The sequence below is a fragment of the Vidua macroura genome, chromosome 22, assembly GCF_024509145.1.
Source record: "Vidua macroura isolate BioBank_ID:100142 chromosome 22, ASM2450914v1, whole genome shotgun sequence".
NCBI classification, from domain to species: Eukaryota; Metazoa; Chordata; class Aves; order Passeriformes; family Viduidae; genus Vidua; species Vidua macroura.
This window is the reverse complement of record NC_071592.1, coordinates 413,932-433,240: the sequence shown is the minus strand read 5'-3', so window position 1 is coordinate 433,240 and position 19,309 is coordinate 413,932. Positions and strand designations below refer to the sequence as shown.

The 19,309-nt window shown below is 57.1% G+C and overlaps 3 protein-coding genes across 3 annotated transcripts; 2 read left to right on the top strand and 1 right to left on the bottom strand.

Moving 5' to 3' along the window:
• Positions 1–1,485: 1,485 nt before the first annotated feature.
• CLDN25 (claudin 25) lies at positions 1,486–3,762 on the bottom strand. The gene has a single exon (XM_053996868.1). It carries the CDS (start codon positions 2,557–2,559, stop codon positions 1,885–1,887), a length of 675 nt encoding a protein of 224 aa, XP_053852843.1. The 5' UTR covers positions 2,560–3,762; the 3' UTR covers positions 1,486–1,884.
• A 1,032-nt stretch (positions 3,763–4,794) lies between these two features.
• LOC128817946 (G protein-activated inward rectifier potassium channel 4-like) lies at positions 4,795–7,008 on the top strand. The gene is made up of 3 exons (XM_053996856.1): positions 4,795–4,971; positions 5,072–6,257; positions 6,470–7,008. Exons 1-3 carry the CDS (start codon positions 4,795–4,797, stop codon positions 6,811–6,813), a joined length of 1,707 nt encoding a protein of 568 aa, XP_053852831.1. The 3' UTR covers positions 6,814–7,008.
• Positions 7,009–8,862: 1,854 nt separating this feature from the next.
• Positions 8,863–19,262, top strand: UBE4A (ubiquitination factor E4A). The gene is made up of 19 exons (XM_053996850.1): positions 8,863–9,137; positions 9,248–9,424; positions 9,583–9,695; positions 10,286–10,438; positions 10,532–10,691; positions 10,856–11,058; positions 11,274–11,465; positions 12,302–12,635; positions 12,897–13,023; positions 13,946–14,253; positions 14,829–14,961; positions 15,957–16,144; positions 16,231–16,331; positions 16,457–16,570; positions 17,254–17,428; positions 17,556–17,736; positions 17,933–18,080; positions 18,315–18,472; positions 18,621–19,262. Exons 1-19 carry the CDS (start codon positions 9,014–9,016, stop codon positions 18,760–18,762), a joined length of 3,231 nt encoding a protein of 1,076 aa, XP_053852825.1. The 5' UTR covers positions 8,863–9,013; the 3' UTR covers positions 18,763–19,262.
• Positions 19,263–19,309: the final 47 nt, after the last annotated feature.

Below are 19,309 nucleotides of genomic sequence, written 5' to 3'. Positions count from 1 at the left end.
ATGTGGGAGAATCTTTCCTGGTGACTTTATGATGAAGTAGCACTGCCATTATCCACAGGCACTCTGGCTGCCAGTGTCCCAGCAGCAACCCATGCCTCCTCAGGGGCCAGGGTGCTGTGGTGCCAGAGTGCTGCTTCTGCAGCTTGTTCCCCCATTGTTGTGACAGAGCAGTGGGATGAGGCCTTAACTCACTGCTCAGGGTGCTTGACCTTCCATGAATGGAAACATGGAGCTCTTGAACAGAACTCCCAGGCCATCACCCACCTGGAGGCATGCTACCTCCTCCCAGCCAACACTTGGCATTGCCAGGCAGCTTTTGTGCACTTGCAAGCAGTAGGATGTGGTTTGGGAAGAGGAGAGCCTGTTTGTTCTGACTTGAAAAACAGTGGCTTTGCCCTGTTCTTTGTGTTGCTGCCAGAAGCTGAAATCCCCAGCCCCTGCCCGCAGCCTGCTTTAAGGAACCAACAAGGAGTGTCAGGAGTACAGAGTGGTGCCAGGGACGTCATGGTATTTGGACTGGGCTGGACAGGAGTGTTCCCTGGAAGCCTTTGCTCACTGTCCCGTCCTCCCATTTCCCAGGGGAGTTACAGCCAAAACAGCCTGTCTGTGCTCCCTGGGTTGCTCAGCCCTCCTAGGGCAGCTGGCAGGGGGTGCAGATCCTTGGGGGGTGATGGCCAGGAACTGCCCCTCGGTTCTACCTTGTCTGATTCTCTTTCAGGAGGTCTGAGCACCTGGCTCTTCCACTTCACTCTCAGCACCACCAACTCCGTCCCCAGTCCTGCAGCATCAGAACTCCCAGGGATCATCCCTGTTCCCTTGCCTTGCCCATCCGCGCCTTCGGGTCCTCCAACTGAGCAAAGTGCAGGTTTCAAAATGGGACTTAGAGGGAGTGGACTTTGCTTCCCCCAGGAATGCTGCTGTCGGCTGGGCCTTCCTTGAGATGGGTCACGCGCCCACGGCTTTGAGCCTGCAGGGATTAAACCAGCGCTGAACTCGGTTTTCAACCAGTGCCGTAGCAGCGGGCAGGCCCCTGTCAGGACTCCGGGTGCTAATCCAGCCTGATGGTCCATGCTCCTGCTCACAGAGGTGTGTAATCAGCCTTTATTTTTACAGCTGAATCAGGAAAATGCGGAAGGAACAGTTCAGACCAGCAAAAAACCTTTCTTGCCTCTTGTGCACAGGTAAATGATGCAGTCAAGGAACTTTTGACACAAAGGTCTGTGGCACTTATCGGCTTTATCATCTTAGCCATGAGAAGATGAGGCTCCTGCAGGGCACGCGGTCACTGCCATCAGCAGCAGGAGTAGAACTTGGTGCTGCCTTGTCTCTCATTTTCCTCCTTCCCCCTTGTTTTCCATTTTTCTCTCTTTTCCTCCATTCTTTTCTGACCCAACCATAGCTGCAGCAGCAGTGCTGCCCCTTGCAGCTCCCGCCCTGCGTCCCACCTCTCCAAAACACAGCTGCATGTTCAGAGCACAGACACACTGCCAACAGACATGATAATTTATTGCAAATACATCAGAGCAACACAGACATGCAAGGAAAGAGCTGCTGCACTGGGGCGCAGCATTTGCCACAACAGACTTGGCTATGGGGGACTCGCCAGGGATGCCAACACAGTGTCACCCATCGGTGATGGTACCACGGTGTCACCAGCATTACGAAGTGCTGCCTGCTGCTTGTTGCCTTCCCATGTTTGCTTGGTGAGTGCTGCGGGGAAATCTGCTGCTCCTTAACAGAAAAAAAGTGAAGCAGACGTGCAGAGGAAGGAGAGAAACCTGCAGAGCTGCCGTAGCAATTAGCAAATCATCCTGTGAAACAAGCAGGAGCCCTCCCTGCCAGGGGAAGAGCCACGAGGTGCACAGGGCACTGCACCCTGAGGCCTTAGATGACCAAGTCTGCATTTTTGGGGTGCAGGTGGTGGCCCCCAGCCAGACCCCGTGCAGCGGGGGCCTGGCGGCAGGCGGGGGCCAGCGGCGTGTCGGTGCTCGAGGAGCGGGCGCTGCAGGCGAGGAGCAGTCCGCCAGCGGCGAGGAAGGCTCCAGCAAACCACCCCAGGAAGGTGGCCTCCCCAAACTCCCACCTGGGGACGATGTCGGGGACAGTCTCATCCCAGAAGTCGAGGACGGTGTTGTAGGCGACCCAGGAGACTGGCACCAGGGTGGTGATCCCTGCCATGCCAAGCGTCGCTCCCCCGCCAAGCAGGAGCTTCCGCTTTCGCCCAGGTTTGTCCTCGCAGGTTCTCCAGCCCTCCAGCCCCAGGGCAGCGAGGAGACAGCCCAGCAGCCCCAGCCCGTTGGAGAGGCACATCAGGAGGCGAGAGATGCGCAGCTCGGGGGGCAGCGCCAGGAAGGAGCCGTGGGCTTGGCATTCAACCACCCCCTCCTCCTGGGTGATGCAGACCTGCCAGAGCCCCATGTTCCAGACCTCCAGCTCGTTCAGGTCCAGGTTGAGGTTCTTCCAGAGTGGCACGAAGGTGGTGACGCAGGAGCTGATCCATCCGAGGAGAGCCAGCAGCATCCCCGCCCCCTGCGCCCTTGCCCACCAGCCCCCGGCCATGCTGTCGCCGCCCCGCTAACCTCCGGGCCCCGATTAGCCGCCCTGCGCGGCGGCCGCGGGCATTAACGCTTGTGCAGCAGCGTCCGCCCGGCCGCCGGCCGCGTCTGCCGCCCGGGGGGGCGAATTCAAGCCTGTTCCTCCAACGCCGGGGTGTGGCCACGGTCGTTTTTCAGCTGTTGTTGGTTTTTCCACGCTAAAAGGAGAGCCCGGCTCAGCAGGAAAAGCCGGGTGCATCCCCGCGGTAACTCCGGGCTGGGTCCCGCCGCTGCCTCGCCGTGCCCAGGAGGGTTAAGCCAAAGCACGCAAATCCTCCGAGCCTTGGCCACCCCGGAGCGAGAGCCTTGGCAGGGAAAGCGATTCTCGGCGGCAGCAGCAGTTCCAGCCTCGGTGGGACACGGCTGGCACCGTAGCACAAGTTGCAGGCAGCAGAGAGCCGGCATCAGGCTTTTCTCAGGAGTCGGTGCTTCGGTTGGAGGCCTTGATCCTCATTCGGTCATTAAATAAACGTGCAAAGGAGCCTTTGAGGGCTGCGTTGAGAATGGGGATGTTCAAGGGAGGAAGCAGGTTTCAGATGGGCCCTTCTCGCAGGTGGGCATTGATCCCCCTGTCCTGCACCCAGCACTTCACCAGCAGATGCGACTCATGGTGCTTGGGTGTGAGGAAACCCTGTCCTGATAGGAGATACCCTGATGCAAACACAAAGCTGGGGAAAACCCATCTGCATCAGTTTGGTCTGGTGGAATGTGTTCCTGTGGCAGGGGGCTGGAGCTGGACTGATTTTTAAGACCCTCTGCAACCCAAACCCTTCTGGGATTCTACAAAAAGGATGAAAAGAAGCATCAGGAAAATCCCAAGTTTGTGCTGGCACTCGGCTCCCATCCTCCCCCACGTGCATCGCCTCCGCGGGGTCCAGCTTGCAGATTCATCTTCCCCGGGAGATTAGCGACTAATCTCTCCTTCATCCGCCGTCTTTCTTATCTGTATCAGGAGCCAGACTGGAAATTACTGAGTCCTGCTGGTCCCGGGGTCCAGCCCTGGTGAGCATCAGGAGGATCTTTGCAGGGGGTTCCCACAGGGAGGGGGCAAGGGAGAATGGACCACGCTCAACGTAGAAGCACAGACCAGGCAGGAGAAAGGGGATGTTTTCCAGCCCTTGCTGACCATCCCGTGCCTAAGAGCAGACAGGGAGCATCATCCGAAGGGCAAGAGCAGGGAAATCCGCTGGGAAACCCCTCCTGCTCCTTCCCCCAGGCATTGGGGCACCTGCTCCTTCTGATTAAATCGTCTCAAGGTAATTGTGCCTGTCATTGAGACAGATTAACGGGTGACCTTCTGCCGCCGGAGCAGGATTGGCGGCCGCTGCCGAGCTCCCAGTCCTTCTTTCCCTCCCACCGACCACGGTGGCACAGCCGGGCAGAGGATTCCCGTCCACAACCGGTGGGAAGATGCCCGGCAGTGGCCGGGGCGCAGCGGGAGCCACAAGCCGAGAACGACGTCTGCCGGGCTGGCAGCCGCTCTGCCTGGACATGAGGTGGGTGTCTCCCGCGCCCAGGGGTCCGGGGAGCCGGGAGCTTGGTCCGGAGACCGACATCCTCCATCGTCGCACTGAGGACCGCTGGTCCCGCTGCTCTGCAGTAGCAGGGGATGCTCGACGGAGGCGGAGTGCCAACACTCCCACCCCATCCCCACCCCTATCCCCGCAGGTCGCTGCGCTCCGGGTTGCGTTTCCAGGACCATGACCTCCCATCACGTCTCCCCATGGGCACCGGCTGGACTCAGCCTGTCCCGAGGAGCCCGGCTGTGGGGTCTGCGTCTCTCTCACAGGCTGTCCTTCCTCCGCACCTAGGGGCCATCCATTTCTGCTCGGAGCTTCTTAGAGAACCGGCAGCTGCCTTCACGGCCTGGAGCAACTGTGGAACAGTGCCTTAGGCGCTCACCCGGAGCTTGCCGGCTGCCGGGCCAGCTTCCCACCGGAGACGAATGCCTCCTTCCCCGGCCTTGCAATGCAATTATGGCCCTTAATGGGCTTAGCCATCTGGAGCCAGCCCGCAGGGACCCCGGCACAGCTCCGGAGCTGGGACATGGGTTGCTGGGCAAGGGGGACCCCCCAGACCCTGGCCCCCGGGGGTGCGGAGGGGGGCCAGAGCCCCAGGCTGCTTTCCGTGTCCGAATAACTCCCGGTTTGTCTCCCCCACGGCAGGACCCCGCGCCCCGCCCGGGGCTGAGCCCGCCGCCATGGTGCTCCCCTACGCCCGCAACAGCGGCGGCGCCGGCGGCTGGCTGGCCCCGGAGGAGCCCCGCGGCCGCAGCAACTCCATCCCCCCGGCGCAGACCCCCACGGCCAAGCACATGCTGGCCTACCTGCCCCGGCCACCCACCGACACCAGCCGCTACGGCACCTTCCCGCAGAAGGTACGGCTCGCACCGGGGCATCCTCGGCACACGATGCCGCCGGGCGCTCGCGGTTGTCGGAGGCGATTTCTCACCGACGGGCTCCTTTCCCCCCCCGCAGCCCGATCTCCCGGCCGCCCCCGAGGCTCTGGTGGAGGACGGCGGGCAGAAAGCCGCCGCCGCCACTGCCAAGAGAAGCACCCCGATGCCAAACTACCCATCTGCGCCCCGTCACAGCGGCTTTGTCCCCGGTGAGCCGTCCCTGCCGCCGAGCCGCGGCAGCCTGAGCGCCCAGCAGCACCGCGGCCGGCCGTCCTGGTGCCCAGCGCCTGCCGCACCGGAGGCAGGTGCCCGCTTGTACCCGCTGCACCCGCTGAGCGTGGCCAACGTCCCCAACTCCTCCCGCGGCAAGACCTCCGCCCGCAGCTCCACCGTCCCCACCCCGGAGGGGCTGCAGGGCCGGCGCTGCAAGCTGCTGGAGGAGGACAGCCCCGTGGCCCAGGCCGGCAAGCGGCAGCGGCAGCGCTACGTGACAAAAGTGGGCAAGTGCCAGGTGAATCTGGGCAACATCCAGGACAAGAAGAGGTTCCTCTCAGACATCTTCACCACCATCGTAGACCTCAAGTACCGCTGGTTCCTCTTCGTCTTTATGATGTGCTACATCGTCACCTGGGTGGTCTTTGGCTTCATCTACTTCTTGGACGCCTGGGTGCGGGGTGACGTTGGGCACCAGGGCGATCCCGAGTGGCAGGCGTGCATCGAGAACGTGGACGGCTTCGTCTCCGCCTTGCTCCTCTCGGTGGAAAGCCAGCGGACCATCGGCTACGGCACTCGGATGGTGACGGCCAACTGCGCCGAGGGCGTCATCCTGCTGATGGCACAGTCCATCGTGGGCTCCATGATCGACGCCATGATGGTTGGCTGCATGTTCGTTAAGATCTCCCGGCCCAAGAAGCGCGCCCAGACCCTCATCTTCAGCAAGAACTGCGTCATCTCCCTCCGGGACGAGAAGCTCTGCCTGATGTTTCGTGTGGGGGACCTGCGGGAAAGCCACATGGTGGATGCCAAGATCCGGGCCAAGCTGATCAAGTCCCGTCAGACGGCCGAGGGGGAGTTCATCCCCCTGGAGCAGTCGGAACTGAACCTGGGCTATGACACAGGGGAGGACCGTCTGTTCCTGGTGGAGCCCCAGATCATCTGCCACGTCATCAACCGTCACAGCCCTTTCTGGGACATGTCTGCCGAGTCACTGCGCCGGGAGCAGTTTGAAATCATCATCATCCTCGAGGGCATCGTGGAAGCCACAGGCAAGTGGTCTCAGGGAGTCAGGGTGGAGAGGGGGGGCTCCCCTGGGGTCCTGGAGATGCTGGGCAAACCTGGGCCCAGGAGTGACATCTGAGCAAGGCAGGCTCGGGGTCAAAACTGTCTCCAGTGGGCCATGGGTGGCGCAGGGCTGGAAGCCCCTGGCCAGGCAGCAGGGGGCTCGCTGTGGCACAGCTCAGCCATTGTCTTGCCGCAGGAATGACGTGCCAAGCCCGCACCTCCTACACGGAGGACGAGATCCTCTGGGGATACCGCTTTGAGCCCTGCATGTCCCTGGAGAAAGGCGCCTTCCAGGTGGACTACAGCCGCTTTGAGATGACCTTCGAGGTGCAGACGCCGGCGGCCAGCGCCAAGGAGCTGCAGGAGCTGAAGGAGCTGGAGCAGCAGGAGCACTCCACGCTCAGCCTCTACTGGGACCACCTCGTGCAGCCCTGCGCGCTGCCGGGGCCCGGCGAGGACGCGCCGCTGGGGATGAGCGGCCCCGGCAGCGCGGCCGAGGGCGGCCGGGACGAGCCGCCGGAGCGGGGATTCCCTGCCTGAGCGGCTCCCGGGCCGTGGGTGCCCCACGCCAACAGTGCCATAGCCCACCCTCCTCTGTGGGGCTGAGCCCCTGGGCCCTCACCCCCTGTTCCCCCAGGGCAGCCACAGGGCGTTCTTTTTGTTAAGTTGTTCTTTTGTAAGAAGGAATACCAAGCGTAACTAGTGGGCGAGTAAAGGCTGTTCGTGACAAAACCACCCAACGGCCAGCCGTGTTTATTCCGGGGGCACTCTCAGGGGGCTGGGCAAAGAAGAGGCAGAGCCCAGGGTCCCCCCAGTGCCACGGGCTCAGTCCTGCAGCACCTCATGGACCCTGACATGGCCCCGTGCCCCCCCAACACCCCAAAGTGCCCCCACTCCCTGCGTGACGTGGCGCCCCAGGACTCCCCCAGCAGGGAGATGTTGCACCGGGCCGGTGCTGCGAGAGGTTGGACGTGCAGTAGAATTAAATTAATATTGTGACAGGAATGACAATACTGGAGTCACCTGCAGCACTTGGCAGGGCAGTGCCTGGGCCTGGGACAGGGGCCTGGGTTGAAAACCAAACCAATAAAATCTGTGTATGCAGGGTCTGGCTGGGCTGAGGACCCTCCCTGCAGTCCCCAGTCAGCTTTGCCTCAGGGGGCTGCAGAACAACCCTCGGGATTTAACCCCTTTTGTCCACCTCTGCTTTTCCTCTATCAACCTACCTTTGTATCTCCCCACGGAGCCTTGGGCAGGCTATTTTCTGACCTCACCTCCAATCTCTCCTGCCGAGAAGGGTGCGAGGGGAGGGATGGAGCAGCTGGGGAGGCCCTGGGGCCGAGGTCAGCCCGGCACAGAAGGGATGCATGGGGGTGTAATGTAAACACATACATCAGTGTCCCTACACCACACCCCGGCAGCCCCAGATCCCCTACACACGTAAAACTCCCTGCACAAGAAAAAGTTAAAAAAAAAAAAAAAAAAGCTGCAAAGAAGTGTCTGTAGGTGCAGAGTTAATAAGGGTCAATATGCACGTTGATTCGATATAAAATCGTGATTTGCCTGTTAAGCACTTGATTTACATATCGTTAATATTCAAATGCAGGCCACTGGGCGAATAACAAACACAAACTCGGTTATCGCACAGGCGGTCGCGTTCCACAGCGCGGACACGCCGGGCTCCCACCGAGCCGGGCTGCACTCGTGTCCCTGCCCCGTTCCCTGTGCCATTCCCTGTCCCTGTGCCATTCCCATTCCTATTCCCATTCCCTTCCATTTCCATTCCCATTCCCATTTCATTCCCATCCCCATTCCCACCCCATCCCCATTCCCATTCCAATTCCCATTCCCATTCCCATTCCCATTTCATTCCCATCCCCATTCCCATTCCCATTCCCATTCCCATTCCCATCCCCACTCCCATTCCCATTCCCATTCCCACTCCCGTTCCCATTCCCGTTCCCATTCCCATCCCCATTCCCGTTCCCGTTCCCATTCCCACTCCCACTCCCATTTCCCATTTCCCATTCCCACTCCCGTTCCCATTCCCATTCCCATTCCCATCCCCATTCCCGTTCCCGTTCCCATTCCCACTCCCACTCCCGTTCCCATTCCCACTCCCATTCCCATTCCCATTCCCGTTCCCATTCCCGTTCCCGTTCCCATTCCCACTCCCACTCCCGTTCCCATTCCCGTCCCCATTCCCATTCCCATTCCCATTCCCATTCCCATTTCATTCCCATCCCATTCCCACTCCCATTCCCATTCCCGTTCCCATTCCCGTCCCCATTCCCATTCCCATCCCATTCCCACTCCCATTCCCATTCCCGTTCCCATTCCCGTCCCCATTCCCATTCCCATTCCCACTCCCATTCCCATTCCCATTCCCGTCCCCGCGGGGCCGCAGGTGTCGTTCCCTGTCCCGGTCGCCAGGAGTCGCTGCCGCCGCTCCCGCCCGAGCTCCCTAAGTTCCGCCTCCCGTGCTTCAGTTCCGGCGCGTCGCGGTGACGTCATTGCTGTGCGCCGCGGTGACGCGCCGAGCTCTCCGGCGGCGGCCGAGGTGGGAGCGGGTTGGGAGCGGAGCGGAGCGAGCGGGACCGGACCGGACCGGACCGGAGCGGAGCTCCACACCGAGCGGGACGAGCCCGCCGCGCCCGGGGGGCAGCGAGCCCGGGCCCTGACGGCGGCCCTCCCCGCAGCCTTGCCCCGGTTCACCCGTATGGCGCGGCCCTGAGGGGAAATGACCGACCAGGAGAACAACAACAGCATCTCCAGCAACCCCTTCGCCGCCCTCTTCGGCTCCGTCGCTGCCGCCAAGCACTTCGCCGCCGTCCAGAAGCAGCAGCAGCTGCGGCAGCTGACAGGTGGGGAGGCCGAGGCCGGCCCTGGGGCAGGGGCTGGCCCCTGGGGAGGGGGCGAGGCGGTGCGCCTGGCAGGGGCTGTCCCCCGGGACGCTGAGGGCTCTGTCCTGCAGGCGAGGAGACGTCCATCAGCCAGGATGACTCCGACAACAGTGTCTCCGAGAGCCTGGACGACTGCGACTATTCGGTGGCCGAGATCAGCCGCTCATTCCGCTCGCAGCGAGAGCTCTGCGAGCAGCTCAACATCAACCACATGATCCAGAGGATCTTCCTCATCACCTTGGACAACAGTGAGCCCGGGAGCCCCCGGGGAGGGGGAGGCACAGGCTGGGGCGGCTCTGTGTGTCGGGTTTGTCTGACACCCCGGGGACAGTGCCGGGGGCAGCAGCTGGGGCTGTGCTGGGACAGTCCTGCCTGCAGGTGGAACAGGTCCCTCTGCCCTTCCCAGGTGACCCCAGCATGAAGAGTGGGAATGGGATCCCGGCACGCTGTGTCTACCTGGAGGAAATGGCCGCAGACCTGGATGACCAGGACTGGCTGGACATGGACAATGTGGAGCAGGTAGGGACACCTGCCTGGGGCCATCTGCAGACTTTGGCCACCGGATTCAGTTTGTTTCCTCGGAATGTACATATGATGTATCCCAAATCCTTTTCCAAAACTTGGCACGAAGCTGCCACTTACTATTATTTTGCTGGAAAAGTCCATGAGATTTTTGGGATATGAGGCTGAGAAAAGTGTAGAATTTGGGGAATCCAGCCCTTCCTTCTGGAAGCTGCAGGAGTTTGCTGCCCTGCAGGTCTGTGTGGGTGGGAAAGGGAAGAAAAACCAGAGAACTCAGTCAACAGTGTCCACGCACACTCTCGTCTTCATTTGCAGCTGTATCAGTGGTTTCTGCTGAGGATTTCAGTGGCAATGGTTTCTGGTGGGGGTACTGTTATTCCACGAGGGACTGGAGGGTTTGCTTAGGCCAGAAGCAGCTGAGGGTTCTCACTCCAGCACTGTGTTACTTAGTGAGGGCTAGGGAGAGCTGTTGCCAGCAGGAGTCAATTAGCCTGGGTGGTGTGGCGCTCCCTCCTGCCGAGTGGTGAGCTCTGGGCAGTGCTGGGCAGTGCTGGGTGTCGCTGTAGCCCCTCTCTGCCGCTGCCCAGGCCCTGTTCACCCGCCTGCTGCTGCCGGAGCCCGGGAGCCACTTGATCCACATGACCTGTGCCAGCAGCCAGAACCTCTCGGCTGAGCGCGACGCTGGGGAGAGGCAGATCCTGCGCTACCTCTACGCCTGCTTCCGCAGGGCACGGGAGGAGGTGGGCGAGGCAGCTCTGTCACCCAGCCCTGCAGTGACCCAGCTCGAGTTGTGGTGAGCGGGGCCCCAGCGCTGCCTCCTTCTCCTTGCTCAGATCACCAAGGTCCCGGAGAATCTGCTGCCCTTTGCGGTGCGCTGCCGCAACCTGACCGTGTCCAACACTCGTACTGTCCTCCTCACCCCCGAGATCTACGTCAACCAGAACGTGTACGAGCAGCTGGTGGACCTGATGCTGGAGACGCTGAGAGGGGCACGTAAGTGAGAGGGTTGTGCCACTGCCTCAGCGCTGCGAGGCTGCCCTGCAGCATCGTGGAGTTGGGTGAGGCTTTGGCTCCCCTTGCTGCCAAAAGAGGGGGTTGTGTTTGGGTCGGTTTGGCTCTTGCAGCACTGTGAGTAACAGCCTTGTATCTCCTGCCAGAGTTTGAAGACATGACCGAGTTCCTCGAGGAGGTCATAGAAGCCTTAACGATGGACGAGGAGGTGCGCACGTTTGGGGAGGTCATGGTTCCCGTGTTTGACATTCTGTTGGGGAGAATCAAGGAGCTGGACCTCTGCCAGATCCTGCTCTACACATACCTCGATGTGCTCCTCTACTTCACAAAGCAGAAGGACATAGCAAAGGTGGGTACCTTGGCTTAGGCAGGAGCTTTTTGCAGGGGCACATTTACAAGACCTGATCTGCAGAGGTCAAACCAGCAGTGTGGTGTAACAACACCCAATGTGTGTAGTCATACCCCTCCTCTCCCTTCTCATAGCCTGCCACAAACCCATCAGTTTGTCAGGGCTTTTTGCTGGGATTTTGGACAACTGTCAGCATGTCCTGATGTGCTCCCCAGGTTTTTGCAGGCTACATCCAGCCCAAGGATCCCAGCAATGGACAGATGTACCAGAAGACTTTGCTTGGAGCCATTTTAAATATCTCCTGCTTGTTGAAGACCCCTGGCGTGGTGGAGAACCATGGCTACTTTCTGAATCCATCCCGATCCAGCCCACAGGAGATTAAAGTGCAGGAATCCAACATCCATCAGGTGGGAGAAGTGGGGCAGTTCTGCTTCCTGCAGTGTTAGTGCCCTCTCATTGCCTGAGGGTTCAAAACATGGTATCAGGGCTTGAGTTCCACTGCTGGTTCAGGAACAGCATGGCTTGCAACTAGGCATGTCCCCAAACTGCTTTGAATTCTCCAGCTGGAGCATGGGAACAGTTTTGCCAGCTGCCTTGGGTGGTGTAACCCAAGTCTTTGTGCCTTATCAAAGTTGCCTGAGCTTTTGGAAAAAGGGTGGGTGGTACTGGTGGAACAGACATCAGTAACTTGAGGTGCTACCTGGAGATCATCTACCTCAGGTGTTGCAATCACCAGGGACTAGTTTTCAGTACCTGTCCTGTAATTAAAGCAGTAATTGATTCACCAGTCAAGAAAGTGACAGGCAACATTCTCTCTCATTATGCAAGTAAATTTCTTCCTTAGGGGAATACCACTAGAAATGTTCCAGTAGGTCAGGAGTGAAACATGAGGACGCAGGATATAAATACAGGCATGAACTGGGGTGCAGAGGTCATCCCTGAGAGGTGCTTTCCCACTCAGGGGTTCTTTCAGGCTGTCAAAAATAGGCAAAGAATTTTGGATTTACTTTGTATGAGAACAAATTGTCTCAGCTGTGCTTTTGAGGACATCCCTAACTGTTGTTTGCTGCCAGCCCCAGGATCTGACCTGCTTGTACCACCTGTGTGTGATGGGTGATTCACAGGGTGTCCTGAGGAGCAGGACATGGTCTGGAGCAGGAAAGGGTCTGATAGCAGTGATACCAGAGAGACAAAAGAACAACCCCAAAGGACTCATTCAACTGTGTTCTGTTTCCTCTAACAGTTCATGGCCCAGTTCCATGAGAAGATCTACCAGATGCTGAAGAACCTGTTGCAGTTGTCACCAGAGACAAAGCACAGGATCCTCTCCTGGCTGGGAAACTGCCTCCATGCGAATGCAGGCCGCACCAAAATCTGGGCTAACCAGATGCCAGAGATTTTCTTCCAGATGTATGCCTCAGATGCCTTCTTCCTCAACCTGGGGGCTGCCCTCCTGAAGCTGTGCCAGCCCTTCTGCAAACCCAGATCTCCAAAGCTGCTAACTTTCAACCCTACCTACTGTGCCCTGAAGGAGCTGAACGAAGAGGAGAGGAGGAGCAAAAACGTACACATGAAAGGTACACCTAAGCGTTGGGGACTGAGGGAATGGGAAAGGGGATCTCCTCAGGTCCCCACTTTACCCAGTAGTGCCCTCTCAGTGGATACCATTAGGATACCATTAGGGTTAGGGGAGAGTTAGAAGCGTGACTAGAGAGGAGCAAGAAGAGAGCTGAATACAAATAAAACACTGCCAGTATCACCAGCAGCCCTTTTGTGGACCCTCTCAAGCCCTCTCCTCACCTGGGTAGGACCTGATGCAGAGATGCTTTTCCTTACAGGTTTGGAAAAAGAAACATGTTTGATCCCTGCTCTGAGCGAGCAAGAGCCACAGTTTGCAAACAGCTACAACCTGGTGACGGAAAACCTGGTGCTCACGCAGTACACCCTGCACTTGGGCTTTCACAGGTACTAGCTTTCAGTTCCCCTGGGGCTGCTTTCCACCCGTGTGCAGCTTCGCACATTTCAGTAAATACTCTGAACACAGGGCGGCCAGCTGAGCTGCTGCTTGAACTTCAGCCTTTTGCTCACGTTTTTGCTAATCAGGATACACTCAGGCTTTCAACAATCATTGTAGATTTTGATTCTCAAATCCCCTTGGTCTTTCTGCAAGTGTTTTATCCTAATAAAGGAGTCTTGCAGGCTCCATGTTATTTATAGACACCAAAAGCCAAGTGCTGGGTATTTGTAGATTGCTACATTCCCCCCTTTCCTTGGGGCAGGAGCCCCATCCAGGTGGCAGAGCACCTGCCCGCTGGGAGTGACCTAAATGCCCTGATAGCTGGGCTGTGTGTGAAACAGCAATGTGAGGTAGCTGTCAGCTTCTAGGAGAAGATTTTCTGGACACTAAAACACTCTGTTTTGCACGACTTCCCTCTGCAAATCGTTGCCTAGATACTGTGAGGTCATGGCTGATCCAAGCAGAGTCCCCTTCTGGTTTATTCTCTAAATATAGACATTGACAAAAAAGTTATTATGCAAGTGGCTTGTTGCTGGGAAACTGAAGCATCACCTTGCAAGCGTCTCTGGGCCGTGTTGGTTCCCTGACCTCAGTGACCCAAGGGAGCTCGGTGCTGCAGAGGGCTCTGCCATGTCCCCAGGCCACTCTGCAGGTGCCATGGTCCCTCACAGGGTCTCATACCCTCCCAGGTCCTGCCAAGCCTTTCCCCAAGGCTTCCCATTGCCAGAGCCCCAGGCAGGGTACCCACAGGAAATTATCTGAATCCACCAGCACAGAACAGGCGGAAGCTGCCACCAGCTTCTGCACTGGTGAGGCAGGATGTCTGTCTGTCTATCTCCTCAGCCCCTCCTTGCCTCCTTTCCCGGGCAGGTTGCACGACCAGATGGTAAAGATAAACCAAAGCCTTCACCGCCTGCAAGTGGCATGGCGAGAAGCTCAGCAGAGCTCCAGCCCCGCTGCCGACAGCCTCAGGGAGCAGTTTGAGCGCCTGATGACCATCTATCTCTCCACCAAGACGGCGATGACGGAGCCGCAGATGCTGCAGAACTGCCTGAACCTGCAGGTGTCCATGGCAGTGCTGCTGGTGCAGCTGGCTGTGGGGAACCACGGGACCGAGCCGCTGGAGCTGAGCTTCCCGCTGCCGGAGGTGGAGCACAGCGCGCTGGCCTACGTGCCAGGTGAAGCCAGGGGTGCTGCCGGGGTCTGTGCCAACACCTGCCATACATGAGCACTGGAAGAGCTGCCTGAGCAGCCTGTCCAGGCTGCAGGACACGGTGCTACCACTGACATTGTGCAGAATATTCTCTCTGAAGAGGATCACTCTTAGAAAATTTGGGGCTGTTTGAGGGGCCATACTTAGGCTAGTGAAGCTGCTGACCTTTTAGAAGTCCTACTCACTTGCAAGTGGCAAATTCTACATTGATTCAGTGTTTTCTCTATATGTAAACTCTTTTTTCTGAGGCCTGCTTCAGGATTCTCCCCTTGGGGGCTGTGTAAAAGTGTGTCATCAGCAGACAGATGCTGGATTCACCCCATAAGTGACCTGACTTGTGGGAGGGAAGAGGGGAAGTGAGTCCCAGGTATTACTCATGCCATCAGGCTGGGCATCCTTCTCCGTGGCAGGTTCTAATACAGCTTGTTAATTACCAATACTTTATCAGCATCAGGGTGGTGAGGGGAGAGTGGATGGGAGGCTGGAAAAGGGCAAGGTGAGCTGCCTGGGAAGGAGCTCAGCTACAATCTCTGTTTGCAGAGTTCTTTGCCGATAATTTGGGCGACTTCTTCATTTTCCTGCGGCGTTTTGCTGATGACATCTTGGAGACTTCTGCTGATTCCCTGGAGCACATCCTTCACTTTGTTACTGTTTTCATGGGTGATGTGGATAGGTAGGTGCAGCCCTGGATCCTTGCTGCAGAACACCCGGGGTGACCAAGCAAGTAGAAATTGCAGAGCTGTCTTGAGGCTTGGTTTGTGTAGCTGCGAGCCGATTGATCTTTTTGAAACAGCTGAAATATGCCTGCAGGAGGCACAAAGGGAATAAAGGCCTGCCTGGAGGCCACAGGCTTCGTGCAAGGTTCAAATGGGATTTAGTGCTTAAATATATGTGTTTGGTTGTATGATGCAGAAACCTCATCAGCTACAGCCATTTTGTACTTGTTAAAGGAAGCTCCTGGGAGTGATCTGTTGGGAGTGTCTCTGTGATGTCCACTGAACAGAACTGAGTAGTTCTATCGATCTTCCTGATAAGACATCACCCTGCTTTCTGCATTTCTGCTGTGCATTCATTTACACTTGTGTGTAAATGCAGTGAGCTCCTGGCAGCAGCAGCTGCAGATGGAGATTCCCATGGTGGGCAGCTCTTCTTGTTCCTGCTGTCCCTGGGAGGTGGAATGTGTAGTTCTTCCTGGCACTCCCCTACACCATCCCCTGGGGCAGGTGGTTGGGGTTCTGGCCCACAAGTGCAGCAGAGGTATACTCTGACCTCAGTGCTTGGTGCTGCACAGCAGATGCAGCAGGCAAAGCACTTGGATTTGCAGGGTGAAAAGGAAGCAGGTCTGTGGGCAGTAGGAAAACAGCTGGGACGGCTGGTGGGGTTTGCTCGAGAGCTCCAGCTGACAAGCAGGCATTGGGCTCTGAGTGGGAGAGCTGCTGTAGAGGGGTGAGAGCAGCAGCTTGGCTGTTCCCACACTCTCTGGCCTTTGAGATTCTGCTGTGGCATGGAGTCTGTGCAAGTGAGTGCTGACCTGGGGCTGGCTTTACTGATGGTCTGCAGCAATCTGGCACTCAAGCATGGATGAGCACGGATCCTGGAGTAATCCTGAGCAGCTCCATTCTGCACCATGGACGTGCCATCCTGGATTTGCTTTGTTTTCTCTTGCAGGATGAAAAATCCTCACCTGCGAGCCAAGCTGGCTGAAGTGTTGGAGGCTGTGATGCCTCACTTGGATCAGGCTCAGAGCCCACTCGTCTCGAGCGTATTTCATCGCAAGCGAGTGTTCTGCTCTTACCAACACGCTGCCCACCTGGCCGAGGCGCTCATCAAAGTCTTTGTGGATATCGAGTTTACGGGTAAGCGCAGCACGGGAAGAGTTGTGTTCCCTGTGTAGCACCTGTGGGGGACTGTCCACTTGAAAGGTTCTTTGGCTTGTGCCCAGGTGACCCACACCAGTTTGAACAGAAGTTCAACTACCGCCGTCCCATGTATCCCATCCTGAGGTACATGTGGGACACTGATTCCTACCGGGACAGCATAAAGGTGAGGCGAGAGGTGCACGTCTGAGTGTGCCATGTGAGTGTGCAGCTCACATGGCGGGGCACGTGGCTCCATGTCCTGCCTTGGGGGCTCTGCTGCAGAATTCCCTATTCTCCCTTTCTTTGCAGGCCCTGGCTGATTATGCCTCAGAGAACCTGGAGGCAATGAATCCCCCTCTCTTCTTGCGCTTCCTTAACCTGCTCATGAACGATGCCATTTTCCTGTTGGATGAAGCCATACAGGTATGGCTGAGCTCACGTTCCATCATCATCAGATAAACAAGTTCTCACTTCCTTGGTGCAATACTGACCTCCAGAACAGGGCCAGCTTGCCTGGCCCTGCCTGGTGAGTCTGTGCAGTAAGTAGTATGCAGGAAACAATCCTAAGATGGTGTGGCCAGTGCCCTGGGAGAAGGGGTGAAGGCAGGAGGAAGGGTCTGGGGCCCTGTCTGTGGGTTACCCTTCCTTCTCTTGGGTTCAGGAGGCAACTCAGAACTAAGAGGAGCAAAAGGGCCTTTTCAGATCCAACAGAAAGCACGCTGGGAGATCTGCCTGTTCCTAATCTGGATACACTCAGGCTTTAAACAATCACTGTGGGTTTTTATTCTCAAATCCCCTTGGTCTTTCTGCAAGTGTTTTGTCCTAATAAAGACCTTTAGTCTCCAGGCAGTTCTCCTTTGGGATTACAAGGGAATTTCAGGTGCTCTCATGTCCCTGGTGTGTGTTAAATGTCTTTCCACTCCTTTCATAGCTGCTGTTGCTGCTAGAAAGGGCTATTTTGGGGAGCTATTACCTGCCAGAGAGCTGATTGCTGAAGGCCAGCAGATAAGATGGGTGATATGGATGTTGCCTGACTGGTTTTGAGCGTTTCTGGACCTCCTTGGCGTCGCCACCCACCCAAACACTCCATGTGTCCTGTCTTGCAGTACCTCAGCAAGATCAAAGTTCAGCAGATTGAGAAGGACCGGGGCGAGTGGGACAGCCTGTCCCCGGAGGCTCGCCGCGAGAAGGAGTCCAGCCTGCAGATGTTTGGTCAGCTGGCGCGTTTCCACAACATCATGTCCAATGAAACCATTGGCACTCTGGCTTTCCTGACATCAGGTAGGGAAAATGGCCCCTCCTGCCTGCTAGGACCTGCCAGGGAGTGAGCAGGCAGGAACTTGGTTTCAGTGTGGTCAGATGAGGATGGAATTGCTGTGAATCTGCAAACTGTTGTTTTGCTTTCCAGAAATCAAGTCCCTGTTTGTGCATCCTTTCCTTGCCGAGCGCATCATCTCCATGCTCAACTACTTCCTGCAGCACCTGGTTGGGCCTAAAATGGGAGCTTTGAAGGTGAAGGATTTCAGTGAGTTTGACTTCAAGCCACAGCAGCTCGTGTCTGACATCTGCACTATCTACCTAAACCTTGGGTAGGTGACGAGGGGAGTGAGCTTGTCAGTGGCAGGAGCCATCTTGGTGATACTGGGGGAGAAATGCTTAGTTACACTCAAGCTTTTCTTTAGCTTTGAGTTCTTTGCTGTGGGAATGTGGCTGCTGTGGGGAGTGTTTTGCAGCCCTGATAAATGGGGATTCTTAAACCTTTTTCTGATGTAACCTGTGGTGCAGGGATGAAGAAAACTTCTGTGCCACAGTCCCCAAGGACGGCCGCTCCTACTCACCGACGCTCTTTGCCCAGACCGTGCGGGTTCTGAAGAAGATTAACAAGCCTGGCAACATGATAGTGTCTTTTAGTAACCTGGCTGAGAGGATCAAGGTGAGCACTGGAGGGAATTCAACATACAAAAAGAGATAGAGCTGGTTCCCTGTGTCCTTTTCGCTCTGTGTATTGCTGCATGCTTGCTGTGGAGCTGGATTTCTGGGAGTGCAGCTTTGTCCAAGGTCCAGGTGGGGCAGCTGGGAGGGTTCCCTGCCTGCACAGACCTGTGAGTGCTCCCTGGTTTTTAAAGAACAGGGAGGCCGAATCCTCAAAGCCACATGTGCTCCCTAGTCCCTTGCAGACCGGCAGCAGCAGGAAGAGGAGACGTACGCAGATGCCTGTGATGAATTCCTGGATCCAATCATGAGCACCCTGATGTCAGACCCCGTGATCCTGCCCTCCTCCCGTGTCACTGTGGACCGATCGACCATAGCCCGACACCTCCTCAGGTGTGCAGCACAGCCCTCATACCTTGATACTTTTGGGAATCTATTTCACATATCCCATGACTCCTCCTGGCCCCTCTCTTTTTTTTTTTTTTTTTAATCTCTAGCACCAGGAGCGTCCAAGTAATGTCTTTGATGTTTTATATTTCAGTGATCAGACAGATCCTTTCAATCGGAGTCCCCTCACTATGGACCAGATCAGACCAAACACAGAGCTAAAAGAGAAGATCCAGAGATGGCTTGCAGAGAGGAAAAAGCAGAAGGAGGAGGAGCTGGAGGACACGCTGAACTAAAAGACAGGATCTCATCTTTAAACCTCCTGTCATGGGCGAGATCACGGCCATGCAGGGGTAATGGCTGGAGCTGCCGCCCTAATGACGACCACATTTAGTGCATTGCCACCACCTTTGGAGTCTCTCCTCAGACCTTTCCCTGCCAGCCCTTGTTCTCTCTTTTCCTTTCAAGACTCTCTTTAATACTACAACTTCCCACTGCACTACAGCTTCGAGCCTCAGCCTCGGGAGAAGAACACAGATGTGGTGCCCTGGCTCTGTATTACCCGCTCTTTGTGTTGGCCACGTTCTTTTCCAGCAACACCGAAAGGCTCCCTCTGTTCTGTGTTTAAACTGTGACCATCTTTCACTCGGTGAAAGCACTGCCTCTGGCCGCTCCCACAGTGGGCCGGGGGGACGATTTTCCATCTTCTGTGTGCCAGGGGTGTAGCAGGGTTTACTTCCCCAGTGAGCGTTGGGGACGGCGGGCGTTGGAAATTAAACAGAGAGCTCATCTTGGAGCCGGTGCTGGGGGTCTGGCAGCGCGGGGAGCTGTAAAAGCCTCTTC

Bases quoted from the DNA above. Each gene is read 5' to 3' on its own strand.
- CLDN25 (XM_053996868.1), bottom strand. From the start codon at position 2,559: ATGGCCGGGGGCTGGTGGGCAAGGGCGCAGGGGGCGGGGATGCTGCTG.
- LOC128817946 (XM_053996856.1), top strand. From the start codon at position 4,795: ATGGTGCTCCCCTACGCCCGCAACAGCGGCGGCGCCGGCGGCTGGCTG. The intron at 4,972-5,071 runs GTACGGCTCGCA...CCCCCCCCGCAG, and splicing joins ACGGCACCTTCCCGCAGAAG to CCCGATCTCCCGGCCGCCCC. The intron at 6,258-6,469 runs GCAAGTGGTCTC...GTCTTGCCGCAG, and splicing joins GGGCATCGTGGAAGCCACAG to GAATGACGTGCCAAGCCCGC.
- UBE4A (XM_053996850.1), top strand. From the start codon at position 9,014: ATGACCGACCAGGAGAACAACAACAGCATCTCCAGCAACCCCTTCGCC. The intron at 16,145-16,230 runs GTAAGCGCAGCA...GCTTGTGCCCAG, and splicing joins TGTGGATATCGAGTTTACGG to GTGACCCACACCAGTTTGAA. The intron at 17,429-17,555 runs GTAGGGAAAATG...TTTGCTTTCCAG, and splicing joins TCTGGCTTTCCTGACATCAG to AAATCAAGTCCCTGTTTGTG.